At 41.2% G+C, this 19296-nt stretch overlaps 2 protein-coding genes and 1 long non-coding RNA gene across 5 annotated transcripts in view; 2 read left to right on the forward strand and 1 right to left on the reverse strand.

Moving 5' to 3' along the window:
* Positions 1–13637, forward strand: part of LOC134060480 (uncharacterized) — a 48964-nt gene extending 35327 nt beyond the window's left edge. The window contains exons 2-3 of the long non-coding RNA XR_009935190.1: positions 1853–1925; positions 12201–13637. This is a non-coding gene — a long non-coding RNA (uncharacterized LOC134060480). The remainder of the gene's footprint in view (positions 1–1852; positions 1926–12200) is intronic.
* atg9b (autophagy related 9B) overlaps positions 1–19296 on the forward strand; it is an 839198-nt gene that overhangs the window by 148243 nt on the left and 671659 nt on the right. The gene's annotated exons all lie outside the window — the stretch shown is intronic.
* Positions 1–19296, reverse strand: part of atr (ATR serine/threonine kinase) — a 163624-nt gene that overhangs the window by 23665 nt on the left and 120663 nt on the right. For 2 of the 3 annotated variants that reach the window (XM_062517190.1, XM_062517177.1), the window contains exons 28-40: positions 18011–18183; positions 17677–17841; positions 16081–16172; positions 15902–15993; positions 15616–15793; positions 15249–15461; positions 12212–12374; positions 11954–12133; positions 7434–7576; positions 7215–7312; positions 5417–5649; positions 5172–5306; positions 1905–2105 (exon numbers count right to left, since the gene is read on the reverse strand). In XM_062517190.1, coding sequence (XP_062373174.1) covers positions 1905–2105; positions 5172–5306; positions 5417–5649; positions 7215–7312; positions 7434–7576; positions 11954–12133; positions 12212–12374; positions 15249–15461; positions 15616–15793; positions 15902–15993; positions 16081–16172; positions 17677–17841; positions 18011–18183 — 2066 coding nt within the window. The remainder of the gene's footprint in view (positions 1–1904; positions 2106–5171; positions 5307–5416; positions 5650–7214; positions 7313–7433; positions 7577–11953; positions 12134–12211; positions 12375–15248; positions 15462–15615; positions 15794–15901; positions 15994–16080; positions 16173–17676; positions 17842–18010; positions 18184–19296) is intronic. The other variant, XM_062517183.1, reaches the window with a different exon arrangement.

Genomic DNA, 19296 nt, shown 5'->3' on the forward strand with positions numbered 1-19296 from the left:
GGATAAACAAATAGCGTGCATGTGGCAGAGGAAAAGTGCTTTAGTGTTGCTTTAAAGTTATGAACTACAACAGCAACTGGATGAGACTACCCACTCTCTCAGGCAGGCCTGCAGGAGAGCTCAGCGCAAATGGAAAAAGACTACCTCACAGTCTCTTATTTGAAATCATTAAAAATGCACGTAAGCTAAATTAACCAGGTATTTCTTAGATATTAACCCGTTTAATCCCAACGGTCACAATTGTGACCGAAAATAAAATTTTGCTCCTGTGCCTTTAAAGATGTAATTGAATGAATTATCAATACATTTTCCCCAAAAATGGAAACCTGAAAGGGTCTCAGTTAGATATGTGAAGTGCCAAATGTGTAGTGTAATTTGTCACATGGTCAGAGCTGCTTATGTTTTGGTTGCACCCTGACCAGAACATTTCCACCCAAAAGCTCCCAAACTAAAGCTTAGAAAAGTATGTTTATGTAAAAAAGAGGGCAAAGAGTTTGGGTACACATAATCTTTAAGGTGTCTAGTATGGAGGGATGCAAATGAAATATGTGAACTTTGTTCAGCGTTCTCATAGCATGAGTGAACATGAAGACGGTCACAATTGTGACCGATGTTAAACTACAGAGTCAGATTTTGGGGATTTTCTCTTTTTTTGACACATTTCTTTGTCCAATCATCTAATTTCCAATACATTCCAAACAGAGGGGTCATTCCACGTCAAATCAACCAGAGCGCACGCACTTGCGTCTCAAAAAAATCAGAAAAAAATAACATGCGTGCCTATGTTACCCAGGAGACACTCTGTAAAATGTTTTTGTGCTAAGATCAATACTTTTCAAGCAACAGCCAGTTTTATGGGGGGAGGGGAGTGTCAAATTTGTTCTGCCTCTTTTTTTGTCAAAGTTCACAAGCTCATTGCTCAAGAACTAGATTCTGTAAGAGGCTCAAATTTTGCAGGCTGGTGCATTAATAGGAATAGTATGCAGTAAAATCACCACGAGTAGTCTGGATGATCCTGCATGGTCATAGCAGTCCCTCAAAGTTGATCAAAATATTATTGGAGTTCTTGGCTGAGCTCTGTTTAGGCTTACAGAAGACATATTTTTACTCAACATAGGCTCTTGATTTTTTCCCCCTGATTGAGATCAGTAGAAACACTCTCCGAAAAAGCAATGAAGAGAAAAGTAAATCCATCAGGGACTGAAAAGCAGACCTCACAAGTTTGAAAAAAAAATTTGGATCTCATATTCAGAGCACCCTAATACCTTGTGGGAAAATACAAAGATTCTTTTTATATTTTTTTCTTTAATCTGCATTACCTCTTCTTTTTAAAAACACCAATTTGACTTGTCTTATGCAAATCTTTCTTTTTCATTTTCCACCCTAGACATGGACAAAATGCACCATTGAGATCAATATGTTTTGTCCCCACCCCTACAATTCAGTGATTCAGTGATTTTAGTGGCACCTAGTGGTTGCTCTATACATAACATTATCTCTCAATAGATCTCAATGGTGCATTTTGCCCTTGTTCAGGGTGAGAAATGAAAAAGAAAGATTTGCATAAGACAAGTCAAATTATGCTGCATGCATACAGCAAACCATTGGATATTAGTATTGGCTGATACCTTTTTGGGCTGTACCATGTAGGGGAAACCGATTCAACCACATAAATCATATATTTTCTGAAAGTATATACTCACTACAACACTTGGATAGAGTTTTTTTTTTTTGCAGTGTTTGAATCTACTTTCTAAGTGGATGAATCTTTGGAAGGGCTCTGGCTCATCTGCCCGTGTGAAGCAGCCAGGCCCAACTTTCTAAATTTTCTTACCCATTCCACTTCTAACAGTGACAAGGACACCTAAGAACAGTACACTTGAGATGTTATTGGAGAGACTGACCGCATCATCAAAACCTGCCAGGTAAGCCCAATGCCCAGGGAAGGCGTCATGGTTTGGGTTAGCCCCACCAGTGGACGGCAAAGTGGGGATGAGTACAGCCTGAAGAGGGATAAGAATCTGGCTGAATGTGGGATCCTTGACCAGCAACTTGAGTGTCTTGAAATGAACATTCATGCTGAGGTTGGCACAGTTCCCATCCACCTGCACAGGGAAACCTTAAGGTTATTATAATAATTATTACTTTAAAATGTTGAGCACAGGGTTACAGTATAATGTACAGTACAGGCCAAAAGTTTGGGCACACCTTCTCATTCAAAGAGTTTGGTAACACTTTACAATAAGGGTACATGAATTCTCATGAACTAATGCATGAATTAATGCATGAATTACGCATTAGTTAATCCATTAATATATCATGAATCATTATGACTTAAAGGGATAATCCGGAGTGTAATGCACTTTGGATAAATTTTTCGGACTATTGGGAGTTGACACCAAAATCATGTCATTCGGATGTATTTTGAGAAAGTTCAAGCTCACCGTTTTTAGCCAAAACTCGTTAGCCTGGAAGTGACTCGGGCATGTCCTTTCGCCGCTACAAAACGCTATTTTTATACCTCTTCTACTGTTCCAAACAACACTACACTTACGTGGTAGTGAGTAGAGGATCCCTAAAGCCAAACCGAAGTATCCCCACGTCTTTATGTGGTCGGATAGAGAGTCCAGAATTAATTTAATCGAGTCCGTACCTTTCCGGAAATGTTAATAAAGTGTTGTTAAAACGTTGCTAGCTGCAGCTGCGACATTTCCGGAAAGGTACTGACTCGATTAAATTTATTCTGAAATAAATTTAATGACTTGAAGAGGCTATGAAGCACACAATAAAGCCAATTTTGTTTTGAAGCTGGAGACTTTTAAGTCTATAAGTAAGCATTCATTGTGTATAAGAAAATTCATCAACCAATGGATAAAATAACGGCTAGATTTTTGGACCAAACACTTTTCATATTTTAGATTGATGTTAGTGTTAAAGAGACCCTATGCAACTTTTTCATAGTCATAAAATCGCTTCAAAATCGTTGTTTTGCTTGACTGACCAGTTTTATCGAAAACAGTCACATTTCCTCCCGCCCCTAGTGTCCCTATCCGCTATTACAACCTTGCAACTTTCTGATGAACGATCGTCTGCTGTTTACATCTGGAAGTCAGAGACGCGTAAGGAACAAGAAGAACCACGCTTGCAATTTATATATTTATATATAGCCTATATATGTATAAATATACACGCTAAAGCTGTCGGGGAAGCTCTGCAGAGAAATATGCAAGCATAAAACGAGCGAAAACGAAAAACGAAACCGAAACCAGAGATGAAATCGCCAATCCTGCATTGTTCCTCTTTAACACTGACACAAGTATTCCATTTTAAAGTAAATGCATTTCCAATAATACATACCAGTGCATGCAAAGAGTAGAGATGAACAGAAAAACTAGTAGATCAGGGAAGCTTCCTCTAACCATTACTTCTGCTTATGAAGTAATATCAAGATACACATAGAAAGCCTTGAGTGAGTATGGATACATGGGAAGATAGACGGATAAATGCATGCGACGATGTCTGTGCTGTTTCAAAATTTGTGATGTACGTGACACCGTAGCATACACACAAATATTGCCCTATTTGGTCAAAGCAACACTTGTCGCCTGAATTATAAATTGACCTTCAGGGTGCCTTCGCAGTAGCCTGGGTGTTCCCATCCTGCCTTGTGCAGTGATTTCATTCACGCTGCTAAGGCAGTCTGATGTTGGTAACCAATCACAGAACATCCGAGAAGTTTCCGTTGCCTTCTTGCGTCTACATTCGACGCCAAAGGATTTACACTGATGTCAATGGCAGCCCTTCGCGTTGCATATGAACGCGCGGAGGCACCTTCGGCTTCCGATATTGACAGAATAGAAGAGAATAGAATATATACTTTTTTGATCCCGTGAGGGAAATTCAGTTCTCTGCATTTCACCCAATTTAACCGAATTAGTGAACACACAGCACAGTGAGTGAACACACAGTGAGGGGAATCACACAACCCAGAGCAGTGAGATGCCTGCCCAACCAGCGGCGCTCGGGGAGCAGAGAGGGGTTAGGTGCCTTGCTCAAGGGCACTTCAGCCGTGGACTGGTCGGGGATTGAACCGGCAACCCTCAGGTTACAAGACCGAAGCCCTAACCAGTAGGCCACGGCTGCCGCCAGGGCACTTGGCATGCGTCCTCGTTCGACGAGTTGGGTGTGAGACCGGGTTGGATGAACTATGCGCATTTGATAGACATCCGTGGCGCCCAATGAACGGATCTGGCCATTTTTTCAAATACGAGAACATGGCAGAAGCTCGCTACTTCTCTCTCCCACGACTCCAAAACAAAACTGTTATCTGTCACAGCAATAGGCTCAATGGTCAAAGTTTTAGCACTTTTTTGGATCGTTCTGACGGTACATTTATAACGTCTGGTTGCCAGACCACGTCTCATTTGAGAAGTGGTCGGTGCTAGCCAGGCTACCTTCGCAGCTTAATGCAGAAAGACAATGGCCCTCATTTATCAATGAGTGTAGAAACCAGCGTACATCTGAGCGCAGAAATCATCTTACGGCGGGGCTCACGTGTGATTCATGAAACTTTCGTATTACTCCAATTCCAGCGTAACGATAAACGTGTGTTGATAAATGTGGCGGCTGGAAACAAGCGTGATTTAAATATCACGCCCCTATACAGTATATGCTCGTTTTAATGGCCTCACCCCTATAATTTACGAAATGAAGGTGCATTATACGTCCAAAAGAGAAACATTTGTGAACTCGAGCCACAGTGACGTCAAGCTGAACCTTGTTAATTTTGACAGCTAGAAGTTTCATCAGGGAAGTGGGAAACTAGAGCAATTTAAGCGCAACAGACTTTGTTTACGCAGAGAGAACGCATCATACAATAAATACATTCATTACAAAACCATATGACACTGCCATTTGCCATTGCAAATAATTAAAAATATATAACTTATGAAAGTTGCGTTTGCCAAGAGAAAGTAATCATGTCCTATATGGCTATCCTAAGCCATCAAATGTGTCAACATACGCCTGTCGTACGCCTGTTTTTGGTTGTACGCACGTTTCATAAATGAGGGCCAATGGGAGCAGTTTTTCTGATTGGCTCTCGAAAAGCTACCTGATAACAGTACAGTGCATTACTTTGCATGCACTGTAATTGGTAAGAACCTCTTTACCGGCTTGTTGCTGAGCTCCAGAAGTTTGTCAGTCAATTTGGTGGCATCTGTTATGAATTTCTCTAGTGAGCTTTTAAGGTTGGCAGCCTTCCTTAGAATTTCTTTACACCTGTTCATTCTCGTGGGATATGACGACTGTGGATAAAACAAAAACAGAGTCTTACGTTGAAAATTATACAATAGAACACTTAAATGACTATCTTTCTTCAGGAGACCACAGGTTACTGGATTTCAATGTTTCTGACCTTGGACACGGCAGTCATCATCCACATGGCTTGTTGTGGGTAGGCCAGGAAGACTTTGGCCACAATTTCTTGCAGCACAGCAAACACATCATTGCTGGAGTGGCATATGCGTGAGATGAGCTGGGAGAATGCTGTGAGGTACTGGTATGGAGAGAGGTTCTTGTTGTGTTCACTCATGGTAGCATTGATTTTATTCAACTCAGCACGCATCTGCACATGTTCTGGACGGCCACCTAACATGCAAAGAGAAAATAATTGTCAAAATCTTTAAGTTATCAAATCATAAAATCATAGAATATAAGAAACATTATACAGTAACAAATATAATTCATAGACCCTTCCAATCTGTTCCTAGCAGAGATGTAAAGTACAGTAATGTAAAGTAGAAATACTGAAGTACGAATGGGCAGTGCTTGAAGTGGGAAAAAATAAGTGCAGGAACTCTAATTTTCCGACATTTGACATTTGTGCGGTGAAAAAAAAAATCAGTTTTTAGGATGTGTTGGTTCAAAAACTATTTTAATTGAATCATTCTTTCAAGCAATAACCTACTTTTTTCTAATTCACATATGGAATACTGAAAAACCATTAAAACAACATGAACCAGACCAGTGTGATAACCTACTTAGGCCTAACAGACTGGGCTAAAGGCCCTAGAACCTTAAAGAAACCTTTGGGCTAAAGGCCCAGTTGAAGAAAACTGTGAAATAGGCTGTAGCCTACTTGTTACATTGATTTAATTAACAATATTAACAACTGGCCAAGAACAGAGATTCAAGATCAAAAGTCAGAACAAGAGAGTAAAGTGACTGTAAGTGTTCTTTCTATTGCTATTTTGGGTCCTGAAATGGCATAGCGTCTGCCATGACTATACAGTATGACAAACACGGGGTCTGAATACAACTTCTGATATGAAAAATAAATTATTTTGAAGTGGGGAAAATGGGGAGGTATGAAAAAATGATTGATTTGATGTGATTTAAAAAAAAGAATTTCTCGTGATTACCGCTAATTATACAGAGACATTCTATACGCCATTGGAATCAGTAGGATCTCCTGTTTATTTTGATATGTAGTTTGCCATAGGGCAGTTACGAAATTGTGAAATATTTCACAGAGAAGAATGGGTATGACGCAGAACTGAATGTGACATTCATTTTTGTATGTAACTGTAATTGTCAAGGCTAATTATCTCGCGAACCGTTCATCATAGAAACTAGCGGCTAACGCCATTGGAAAGGTCAGGTTCTGCAGTTTCATATGATATGCATGTTATTTCTGTGCGAGAAATTCTTCGCGCAGCAATATGACCGAGAAGAATGGGTGCGGCCGCGGCCGAATGGTGCGTCTCTCGAAGAAGGCAGAGAGGGTCGGCCGGCGGTCCGATGGTAATCTTCTCACAGGTAGGCTACCGGGCCGCGACCCATAGATTGAGAAACAGTAGGGATAGGGCACTGTCGTAGCTCGTGGGTAATGTAGTCTTTCATCGGTCTTGTGATATTGTCTATTCTCGGGCCACTGTCGCTGCCTCGGATCAGTTTCAGTAAGTACCGGAACGCAGAAAAAAGTGGCGGAACCCAAAAGACGAAAATACATAAGTTCCGGAACTGCGTTCCGCTGCGTTCCGGCCCACTTCAAGCACTGCGAATGGGAATATCTGTACTCTACTTAGAATAGAATAGAATAGAATAGAATATATACTTTTTTGATCCCGTGAGGGAAATTCGTTTCTCTGCATTTAACCCAATTTAACCGAATTAGTGAACACACAGCACACAGTGACCACACAACAACTAACCTTTTTCAACTTCATAAACCTTGGCACCAAAATCTAGCCAAAGAGACAGCATTCGTGGCATGGCCTGATAGATATACTGGTTGCCAAATTGCAAGGCCCTGCAAAGTTTTCAAACCCAGCTGGTTAACAAAGCATACATTTACAAAAAACAAATAGCAATAATACAAAAAAATATACACTAGCACACAGCATACAGAAATAAATTGAAAATCCTCTTACTTTCCAAAGTACATGATGATGTAGTGAATCAGGTTTCCCTGTTTCTCCAGTTTGTTATCTGTCACCATTTGCGTTACTTTGTCGTAATATTTTGCCAAATAAAAGTTACCATCCTCCCATTCAGGCAATAAGTTGGTCACATCCTATTATAATTAACCAGAGCAAAAAAACATGCAAAATGTCACCAGATATCAAAGGCATCAAACCATTGAATACTCTGTATGAAAAACACTATAACTGATTGCATTAAAGGAGAACTCGGGCCATTTCTAATATAGAGCTCTGTTGCTCAGTAGGGAAAAAAATGGTGTTACTAAATTAGCCTGCTAGCAGCTAATGCAACCAAACTATGTTCTGGGGACATCACTTAAACTGTGCCATTGTGCCTCAAGGAACACTGTACATGGCTGATAGACAGGAAATTATCTGTGCCCGACATTATCAAACACATTCAAAGACAATAGAGAATAGCCTTTCATGACTGTACATGACTGAGCTCAAGCCTGAATTCAGAGTTAGATATGTTGATACCTACCCTTCCCATCTCTGTGCGTGCATTAATTAAAGAGGAATAATGCAGGATTGGCGATTTCATCTCTGGTTTCGGTTTCGTTTTTCGTTTTCGTTCGTTTTATGCTTGCATATTTCTCTGCAGAGCTTCCCCGACAGCTTTAGCGTGTATATTTATACATATATAGGCTATATATAAATATATAAATTGCAAGCGTGGTTCTTCTTGTTCCTTTCGCGTCTCTGACTTCCAGATGTAAACAGCAAACGATCGTTTATCAGAAAGTTGCAAGGTTGTAATATGCGGAGAGGGACACTAGGGGCGGGAGGAAATGTGACTGTTTTCGATAAAACTGGTCAGTCAAGCAAAACAACGATTTCTAAGCGATTTTATGACCATGAAAAAGTTGCATAGGGTCTCTTTAAGGATGTCCCGGTAACATTTTTTTCCAAACCAATAAGAGTGTGAGTATTTACATGTGTACTTGCCGATACCGAGTACCAATACCGATATTTCTACCACAAAATAACTAGCTTAAAATTGCAATAGATTTTCTTCTCTGCTCTGAAAATAAACAAACAATTCTGTCTAAAACTAAAACAAGCCTACACACTAGCACTGTGTCCATATCTTAATTAAACAAATGATGAACTAGTCGATTTTACATGGTCTCTCTCAGTAAAATCTGAGAGGGCAGCAAAACGTGATACCACAGACCCTACTGTAGACCTTTGTAAAACTGGCGCGGCTCCTTTAAGAACTTAGAGCGAGTAGTAGTGATGCGCGGTTCAGCCCATTACCCGCGGATATCCGCGGGTTTACCCGCGGGTCGGGCGGATTTGGGTAGGCCTAATAGTTTTTTCTAAATATTGCGGGTGGGTCGGGTCAAAAAAGTAAAAATGCACATTTCTCACTTGTTAACTTCCGACATATTAGGTGGCGATGCGCCTGCAATACAGGAGGTGTGGTCGAGCGCAAAACATAATTTCTCCTAAATTCAGCACCCAATTGCGCCATGCGTGACTGACTGAAAAAGTCAATCGCGCATTCGCTACTTTATGGACATGGAGCCTAATGATCTGGGATATCGAAGGTTGTGCACAATGCGAGAACACCTCGCTTCTGTCATAGGCTACACGAATAAACAGCTGTGCTTGTTAAATGCTTGGCAGTGTTAAACGCAAAAGTAGGCTAGCCTATGAAGTTGCAAGGGGAAATATGAATGGCAACTTGTTATGAAGATGAGATTTAACACTAGCTATGTCTAGGCTGCAGATTATGAATGGTGTGGAGGAGCGCAGATTGTCAAAATGACCGATCATTGTAACCCGCTGTTGTCCTCATGTGGGCTAATTAGGCTAGGAAAGACGTTAAATGCGTTTTTTCCTTTCCGCGGGTCGGGTCGGATTTGGGTCACAATTCGAACATATTTTTGCGGATTGGGCGGGGCGGTTTGGATCTCCTGAAAAGTCGGGTTGGGGCGGGTTTTAAAAAAAGCCCACCCGCGCATCACTAGCGAGTAGCCAGACTATGTGCCACCTAAGGAGAGAGGAAAATAGAGAATATGGGGGACTTATGCATTGTTTAAACTATTGGCAATTGAATAAAGCAGCGATTTATCGCACCCTGCATCTGTCTATTGCTCATGACATACAGTGGGGGGACTATGTATTTGACCTCATGCTAAAGTTGACTAAAAAGAGGAATATAAAATCATCTTTTGACAATTGATCTTAATGCCTCTTGCATGGGCCCCTCCGCACAGTAGTAACCCAGGCAGAGTTGCAGCAGGGCCTCAGCTGAGGACAGCACACTCACCGCTCTCCGTCCAGAATGGCTGGCCGGCCAAGGTGGATCAAGGCTTTGATATCCAATGTCCAAACTTGGTACAATGACTTGGTATCTAATTGTAAGGACACAATAGGAAGTGATGGACAAGCTACTTGATTTGTGTAGTGAGCTAAGCTACACTACACAGAAGCTACCACCCATAAAAATGTAGCAAGCTAAGTTACAAAATCCTGTCAAAAGTAGCTTGATACATAGCAGCTACTTTCAATTAAAACTGCAAGTCGACGCAATTTTAGTGATCAACACAACTTTCAGTCAGATAAGGGCTAAAATATGTTTAGATTGATTTATTGAACAATTAGCCCAATACACAAAAAACAGATGCAAATCAGAGCACATTTTAGCTCTAGTTATGCAAGGATGTCTTTTGAAATTGTAAATAAAATAAATGTATTTTCAAGGAAGAGAATAATACGTGATAATAGTCGATCGCATTTCATTACAATTCATACATGGCCGGTAGTTTGTGAATCGTGATGGTTAACTTTCGTTTCGCAGGGCTGCATTAACCAATCTAATAAACGCAGCTGGATCAAAATACTGTAAGGAAAAATAGTAGCTTGGATTGCATGAGCAGAACGTAGATTGTATTAGAAGTGAACATCAGGTAATAGACCTACTTTTAAAAAAATAGAAGTGCCTTTGCGCCAAAAAAACGGGACATTTGCTAAAGACATTTTAAAAAAGAGAACAATCCCATGAAAACCAGAACGTGCGGCAACCCTACCGCATGCGCTTGTACCCCGGCGTTGTCGTGGACACATAAACATCCTGGCTGTCTTCCTAATTTGTGTGTATTGATGGCTGCAGTATGAACATCATAAATGCCCAGGAGAAAATAGCTTTCGAGGACGCTACTGCGCTACTTGATCAATAAAATTAACTTATCTACAGAAAAGTTACTTGGTTTTGTAAATAGCGACGCTACCGTCAAGCTACTGAAAAATGTAGTTAAGCTAGTATCGTAGTTACAAGTAGCGACGCTACTGCCCATCACTGACATTTCACCTCTAAGGGCACGGCAATACAGGAAGTGAGCCTATGAAATGCAGAAATGAAATGGAGAGATAGATCAATGAAGCAATATGGAAATACAGAACTTAATAAATCAAGAAATACATTAAGAACTAGAAAAGCACTCCGAGAGCGCAGACCTCCGCCAAGCGCCTTATTGAGTCCATACAAACACTCGTATCAAGCATGTATTTGAAGCATGTGCGTCAAGCCGTTCTAGAGATATTATGCACAAAGCATGAGATATGGCTGTGACTTTTATTTTGACACACAGGAAGCACTTCAACAGGCTGTGTAGTTCAGGGAGAGTCAGATTGTATGCTTAGAACCTGAGACCATTGGATTCACAGGTGTTCTGATTAGCCCGGGAACTACTCTGGGAGCTTAACGAGCGCAGCTGGCTTAGGCCATTGTGACATCACAGCCTCCATTCAAGTGCATGGGGAAAAAAATAACAGCCTTATAGCATAATGTTGATAATTAATTAAAAATAATCCTGCATCCAGATCACTCCCAAAATGTAATGGTGTCTTCCTTGGGTCATTTCAGACCTTTCCTGAAAATGTCATGGAAATCCATCCATAACTTTTTATTTTTTAACATTTTTTTTAAAGGTTATTTTTTGGGCTTTTTATGCCTTTAATTGGACAGGACAGTAGAGAGAATGACAGGAAGCGAGTGGGAGAGAGAGCTGGGGTGGGATCCGGAAAGGACCACGGGGCGGGAATTGAACCCGGGTCAGTTGCGCCACGGCTGGGGCCTATCCATAACTTTTTGAGTTATCTTGCTAACAAACAGACAGACAGACAGACAAACAAAAAAACACCGGTCCACGATGAAAACAACCTCCTTGGCGGAGGTAGCTAGAAAACAGACAGACAGACAGACAGACAGACAAATCCCGATGAAAACATAATCTCCTTGCGGAGGTAATTTACACACAAGTAATTTGTTTCACTGACCAAAATGCATAGATACAGTTCTTCATTTATACAGATTTTCTTCACTTTTTTCCTACCGACAGTTCTCTGTGACCTTGAGTAACTGGGCTCTATTTTAAAAACGGCCGGAGTTGTCCTTTAACCATAAAATATTTAGTTGATGAAAAGCTGACATGCAAAATACATGACTTTCATTTATGTACCCTATATGTTTTCATGATGGCATTGCTCTCAAAGTTTGCAGTTTCTTCCATGAGTCTCGCCATCAACAACATAGCCTTGCCCTTGATCTGGACCAGCTTGTTGTCAGTTACCGGATGGTCATTGGGAAAGCACTGCTGCACTCCCTTCTGCAGAACCATGAGAGCCTCATGCACATCCCCCTGGTTAACACAATTATCTTTCATCAGTCAAAATACCAATGCTAAATGTGTTCATATATCGTTTCAGCTTAAACATACCTTGGACCATAACCACTTGGCCTTCTCAACAAACAGCTCAGACAGATGGGAGTTCTCTGCATTGAGCAGGGCATTGAAGGCTGTCTGGTGGAGGCCAGCTCTCCTTGCCACCCTTGAACTCTTCAGCCAGCACTCACCCACCTGCTCCTCACAACTTGACCTGCTAAAATGAAGAAAAACGGTCTATACTGGCTTCCAGTAAATCACAGAATTAACTTACAGTCTGCTATTAATCATTTGGTGGGACAGGAGAAGACTACTCATAAAATCTGTTCAGCAGCAGCACACAATGCTAAGTAACTGTTAGTTGTTATGTTGCTGAATTCTGGAGCCAAATTCCAGATTAACATGAAGAACTGTTCTTAGATACTTGCTGCTAACTGATCAGAGGCATTACTTTTTTTTATATAAGATACTCTCTAAGATTTGCATATTGTATTATGTTATAATAATGATTTCAATACAGAATACTAAACCAGCTGGTTGTGAAAACCTATCAACGGTGAAGTGGATAGACACCACGCTTTGGAGGAGTGTAAACAAGTGACACTTCACTTTGCCAGAAAGGTTGCTTTGGCTAATCTTAGTCAGGCCATCTGCAAGCTGCATCCTGACTGCATTGTCCATGTCAGAGCTCTGCTGTGTAGGCAAATGAGAACAATGGGATCTCCTCTCCACCCCTGACAAAGGGGGCGTGGTCACTGGGACATCCTCATCCTCATCTTTGCCCATCCACATCCTCATCTTTGCCCATGCTAAAAGCTGGTAATGAATATTCTCACGGGTGTTGTTCAGCCGTAGCTACGAGGCCGGAGGCCGAGTGGCGCAGGCAACCCCACGATCACGAGTGCTATATTGCTTTTTTTATACAACAATTCTATCACTTGTTTTGCATTAATTTCCCATTATAATGTTAACGTTTAAATTGCTAAAACTGTCTTGTTTGTAGAATTACTTCTTTCCGCCACATATCAACTAATTTCAAAATGTGCAGGACAAACTGCCGCTACTAGTTCTAAATGGATGGTTGCTACGGCCAAAGGCCAGTCTTTAGTTCTAAATGGATGGTTGCTGTGGCCAAAAGCCAATTATTAGTTCCATCTCTCCCGTTGTCAAGCGGGCATATCCCAGTATTCTGATGAACCTTACACCTTACTCCTAACAGGATATGAGCGAGCGACTGTCAATGTTGTATATCTACACCAAACTCCACCGGCTTCGTCATATGCTATGTTCTGAGTGTCTGTATTTCAGCTTGGATGCAACATGACAGTTCATTTAAACTTCACGGAACTTCACAACTTCACATTGTATCGCGGAGTGATTTATTATTAGCTGTGCAAAGTTTGAGTTGAAATGTCCAGGGATATTTCAACTCATGGAACGTCTCTCGGCCAATCAGAAACAAATATATAGTTCCATTGAACCCAATTGTTGTATAATGTCTGATGTATGACAATGATGTCATCCATATAGCTCTTTAGTGGTGGCAGCCTTTGTTCTGAAGGCAGTTTAACTAAGGGCTGCACTAATGCTGAGGTGCTCCTGGAGGGGAAACTATAGTCCCTTTCCCACATGAGCGAGACATCCGGATGTCAAACGGATATCAAACGGGTGGCTGTATGTGGGAACGCAAAACTCGGGTATTTTCTTACCCGGAACTCACCCTACTAGCCCCCTAGTACTACTTCTAGATGTTACCCGGGTGCACTTAGGTGGGAACGCAGCCGGCACAGTTCTGGGTAGAGATGGGGGGGCGTACCGATGACGTATAGAAATGCGCCCTTGCAGCCTGCTTGCAGCGCGAGGCAGAAAGTACAAATTGCCATGGTAACGATAAACATTGCCCTACGAGTATGAACACAGACGAGAACACCGGAGTACAGAAAACAGTGACATTTTGTTGTGTACGTACAATAAAAATTTAAACTGCAATCACGTTGTTGTGTTTGTTGCGGGACAGGCAGGATTATCCTTGCAAACGTGAATAGCTTGAAGTGTTGTCGATTAGCTTGCAACTAGCTGTTTATTACAGTGGTTAGCAATTAACAGCTAATAGTTAACGTCGCTGTTATTTAGCATTGTTGCTTTTTGTAGGAGTTGGGAAGGAGCCTCAGACCTCTGTGTGCTGTTTATATATTTTCCAGGTGTGTCATTATTTTCTATTAATTTGTTGTGTTGGATGTTTATACCAGAGAGGGTTGAAGTAGAGCTTTGTTTATACTGTGGTCCTGGCGTTAGCTATTTTTTCCTCTATGCTAGCTCCCGCTGACTAGCGAGCTAACTACTTCTGTTGTTTCATGATGTTTTGGATCTGATGCAAGTTCGCATCATCCAGGCAACACAGCACAACAACGCATTTATTTAGCGTCATCTCCCTCCCCCTGCAAGTGCTGACATTGCCCCACCCCTCGCGGCTCCTACTCGGGTCTAGTGTGAACACAATTACCCGTATCTCACTCGGACATAAAGCTCATGTGGGAAACGTCCGTGTCGTGCCTCTACCGGGTAAATATGTCCGGGTAACTTCTAGAAGTTAGGTGGGAAAGGGACTTTTGAGTGAGTAGGCAATAAACCAGCAGACTTTACAAATGTATCCTCCTAGCCTAGCCTTACAATATCTTATTAAGGTGTCCTGGCTTCAGAGAACCATACATACTAGAGAGGGAGTTTTTCATACTAGGGAGTTTTTCCTTGCCCCTGTTGCTCCTGGGTGCCCCTGTTGCTACTGAGTGTCCCTTGGCGCTTCCCCCCTTTTCTGCACTTATCATGCCCCTCTCTACTACCCCATTCTTGCATTCACTGCATTCTTTAGTAATGATATGCTTGTGACAAATAAACCTCCTTGTAAACTAGCTCTGACTCCGACTATGATAAAAAAGATAAGTGCACAATATATTTTGTATTTTTGTTTTTTACATTTTAGCAGATGTTTCCCCAGAAAAAAAATCTAATTCCGGGGTGTAAATAGGCTATAATGTAGAGAACACACGGGAGTACAAATATATTATGCCAGTTTTGATATACAATAACTTACTCCGGGCTGAGATTAAGTAGAGCCCGTCGGAGCGCGAGGATGGGCTCTTTTGCTCTGAAAGAGTTTTGAGTCATCAGCAGCCGAGCATCCCAATTGTGCATGACCATTTCATCTGCCGGGCCTCCTTTTTTCCGTGCCCCTTCTGAAGATGCTGCCTGCCACTGGTGTAGCAGATTCGTGAAGGCGTGCTCCAATTCACACAGCATGTGCAGTCTGACAAAAAGGATGAGGGATTTACTTCAGTCGACTACATTCTATATCATGTTGAAGATTAAGTTTACACATTATGGTGAAACACTATCAATAATCTGGAAGCAGTGGCTGGGTAATGCACTACTATACATGTTGTGAATGAGATCATCCATACCTAACAATGTATTCATATCCTCTCTGATAAGTCCCACACTCAAAGCTGGCAGCTGACAATGGGACAACCTGGTCTTTCCTTGCTATTTTTAGTTTCTCATAAAACATCTCTGAATTATGTTTCTTAGCAGCCACAAGCAGCTGTCCAAGTCTCACTGCCCATGTGTTGGACTTTTGATCTATAGGGTAAAACACAGACCACTTTAATTCATAGCACAAAATTCACAGTGTCATACTATAATTACCACTAATAATCACATCCTATCAATCTTTCTAAACTACCTTACCTGAGGCTAAATAATCTTCAACAACATCCCACTTGGAAAGCTTCCATGCAGCCTCAACTCGATATGTGTTCAAATCAGATTTCCACTGAGGCCTTTGGAGAAAACATACATGATTATTACAGGCTTGAAATGCTTGATCAATTTCCATGGAAAATAGACTAGACTGGTCCATGTATCACCTGCTTACAAGTACTCCATTAACTTGTGTAATAACAGCTGACAGCTGTCCAAGGCCCAATAAAGAATTCATGACTCCATGGTAGTGGCCAATCTAAAAAAAAAAAAGAGTTTCATTTCAGAGTTAAGTGAAGACTACATGTCCTGTTAAATTGTTTCCTCTGTCCACAACTGTTTCAAAATTAAAGTCCTCACTGCAATAATACACTATTAAATCATTTAACCATTGAAACCATTCAACTATTTAACTGTTCAACCATTCTAACTGTCAGTTATCATCAACTATGCCTCCAGTCAACTATATGAAACCTCCATGTACCTAGCAACCAACATAGCAACCATTAAAATTAAGCGTTTATGACAGTTTCCATAGCAACCAACATGATTATACTACAGTCGATCGCGGTCTACCAGTCGATCTTGGGCTGAGTTGGAGTCGATTGCGAGAAATGTTGTGTCACTTTATGAGTTGTTGCCTAGGCCTAGCCCCTACGTAGTGTAACATACATAAAAAACGTCTAACTTAGAATATATTAAATAGGCAAAAAGACCTGCCGATGACGTGAAACAGTGTGTAGCCTATATTTGTACAATACAGGCTATATCAGGCATAATGGGGGGGAAATCTCAAGCGCCCCTTTCTATCTGCGCATGCAGTGTATGGTTGCTAGGTGTAACTAAGGACTCGAAAGGGTGCGAGAAGCTAGACTAGAGGGATGACAACTAAAAAAACCTAAAACGCACCATTTTCATTCAGAGTGGGAGGAGGATTATTTTTTTCGTGTATTCAAATTCAAAGCATGAAAAAAGTATGAAAAAATCATCTGTCTTATTTGCAATGCAAGCGTGGCTTTACCAAAGAAAGGGAATTCGGCATTTCAAAACGGTACACAAGAGCTACGAAACCAACTTCCCAGCTAAATCACCTCTGCGCGCCCGAAAAGTCCAGGAATTGAAAAGTCAGCTAGCGACACAACAGTCCGTTTTTACCAGGCCCAATAGCAAGATGCTGCAACCATAGCATCATATTGTTTGAGTCGTGTTCTTGCAAAACGAAAGAAACCTTTCATGGATGGTGAAATTGTGAAAGAAGCGGCACGCAGCTCCTACTGTCCCGACTATGAGAGACTACAGTAGTTTCCTCCTCTCAGTGCTAGGTCTCCCACTAAGGTAGAGATACCACTTTTTCAACTTGAATTAGGCATTGTATTATTTGGGCTGTTTTTCTGTCTGTTGTGTTGTTACAGGCTAGTCCTAGGCCCACTTGTACTTATTTTTTGCACCACACACATTTACAATAAATTCATTATCATTGTTAAATCTTTGTGTCAGAAAACAGTGTCCTATATACAGTAGGTGCACAATAAATTGTGGCTACGCTACGTCTTTCTATATGGCTTGGTAGATCTCGATACACTATCAACTTTAAAAGTAGATCTTGGACCAAAAAAGGTTGGGCACCCCTGCTTTACATGATGAAGGAAAAAGCAAACATGCATTAAATACTGTGTTGATGACTATGCATTTATTTTGAACACCTTTTTTTCATTTCAGATGAGTGAACTTTTGCACTCATCTGAATCAATGATGGCACCTACCTGGTCAGATTCCAGTTGAATAGCCCGATCATAGCAAGCAGTGGACTCACGGAGTAATCCAATACTCTCATGTTCTAGGATCTGCTCTCTTAAAGAGGGCTCATCCCTCCGTAAAGCATTCACACCTCGCACCCCATCTGGCTCATGCATGGCTGCATACAGGGTCTGTGGAAAGTAGTAAAAGCATAAATGTGTAAGTCATAACTGACTAATTCCATGCAATGGTCACAGATTTTAGAAATGGAGAGAAAGCGAGTCAGAAATAATTTCCATTAGGCTATACTGGGTTAAAGCCCTTCTCCTCTACCGGGAACATAACAGAATCCACACTAACCTGGAGAAATGTAAGATGGTCCTGGATGTTTTGTTTGTTTTGCACTATGAAGGACTCAAAGTGCATTACTGCACGTGTGTATGCTTTGGAGCGGAAGCAGGCTTTAGCCAAAAGATCCTGTGGGATGTCAGTAAGGAAGTGCCACACTTTCTCATAGTCGTTGTTTTCTGGGCCTAATAAATAGCATACAAACATACAAAAACATAGAACAGGTACAATTGTGAAACCACTTCAAATATAATACAAATATAGCAGTGAAATACGTATTCAACACTGATTTGAAAGCCGCTGGATTAGCAGCGCCTCTGCAAAATCTTCACATCATCAGTCGCCTAATGTCATGTCCTTTCATACCTGACGAAGACCTGTACGGTCGAAACTTTGTACTTTGCTATTAGCATTTAAGACCGTGTGCGGATATTTTTCCCTTGACTATGTTTGTGCCCATATCCAGCACCTGTCGAAATGATGTGCGTACATAACTGCAATTAGGCCTAATTGCACATTGTAAAAGCACAACAGCCAACGTCATCGTTGAATCATGATGACTAAGTTAAGTGTAAGAAATCCTGGCTTAGCCTCCAATTATTCCGGATGTTGTTTTCCTGACACCATTGCACCAGATTCTCCACTTCCTCCCTGTACAGCAACTCGTTGTCACCTCTAATCAGGCCCGCTACCGTCGTGTCATCAGTGAGCTTGATAATGAGGTTTGACGGGGGTGATGGTGTGCAGTCATACGTGTACAGTGAGTAAAGAAGAGGGCTGAGCACTAAGGGTGTCACGATTTCCGATTTTAAATCTAAATCGATCAATCTCAAACTTCGAACTCAAAAGTAGAATCGACGATGCAGTTACACCCCCAATGACACGTCCAGCATGTATGCCCAAGATGCAAAAACACACACTTGTTAAACTGCAGCATCAACACTCCTCTAATTTTAGGCTGCAGCCTGTTAAAAAATGCACATCAACTGACCGAAATTAAATCGAAAGCCCTCTTGTTACTCTGAAATCACGGGTGTGGAAGTATTGTTTCATTCACGTCAGTTAGCCTATCACCAATTTAGCCTTCTCAATTTAGCAAGTAAAAAGAAAATATGATCTAGTTAGCCTACAGTTCAAAATGACTTTAACCCTCTGGAGTCTAAATCATTTGGGGATTTGAAAAACTGTTCCAAACACACATCTCAATTTTTGCTAGTTTTTGTCCTATAAACATATAAGTGACACCATTAGAAACCTTTAATCAACTAGTTTCCAAATATTATGTTCAAAGAGAATGT

Source organism: Sardina pilchardus, chromosome 2, assembly GCF_963854185.1.
Source record: "Sardina pilchardus chromosome 2, fSarPil1.1, whole genome shotgun sequence".
NCBI lineage: Eukaryota > Metazoa > Chordata > Actinopteri > Clupeiformes > Clupeidae > Sardina > Sardina pilchardus.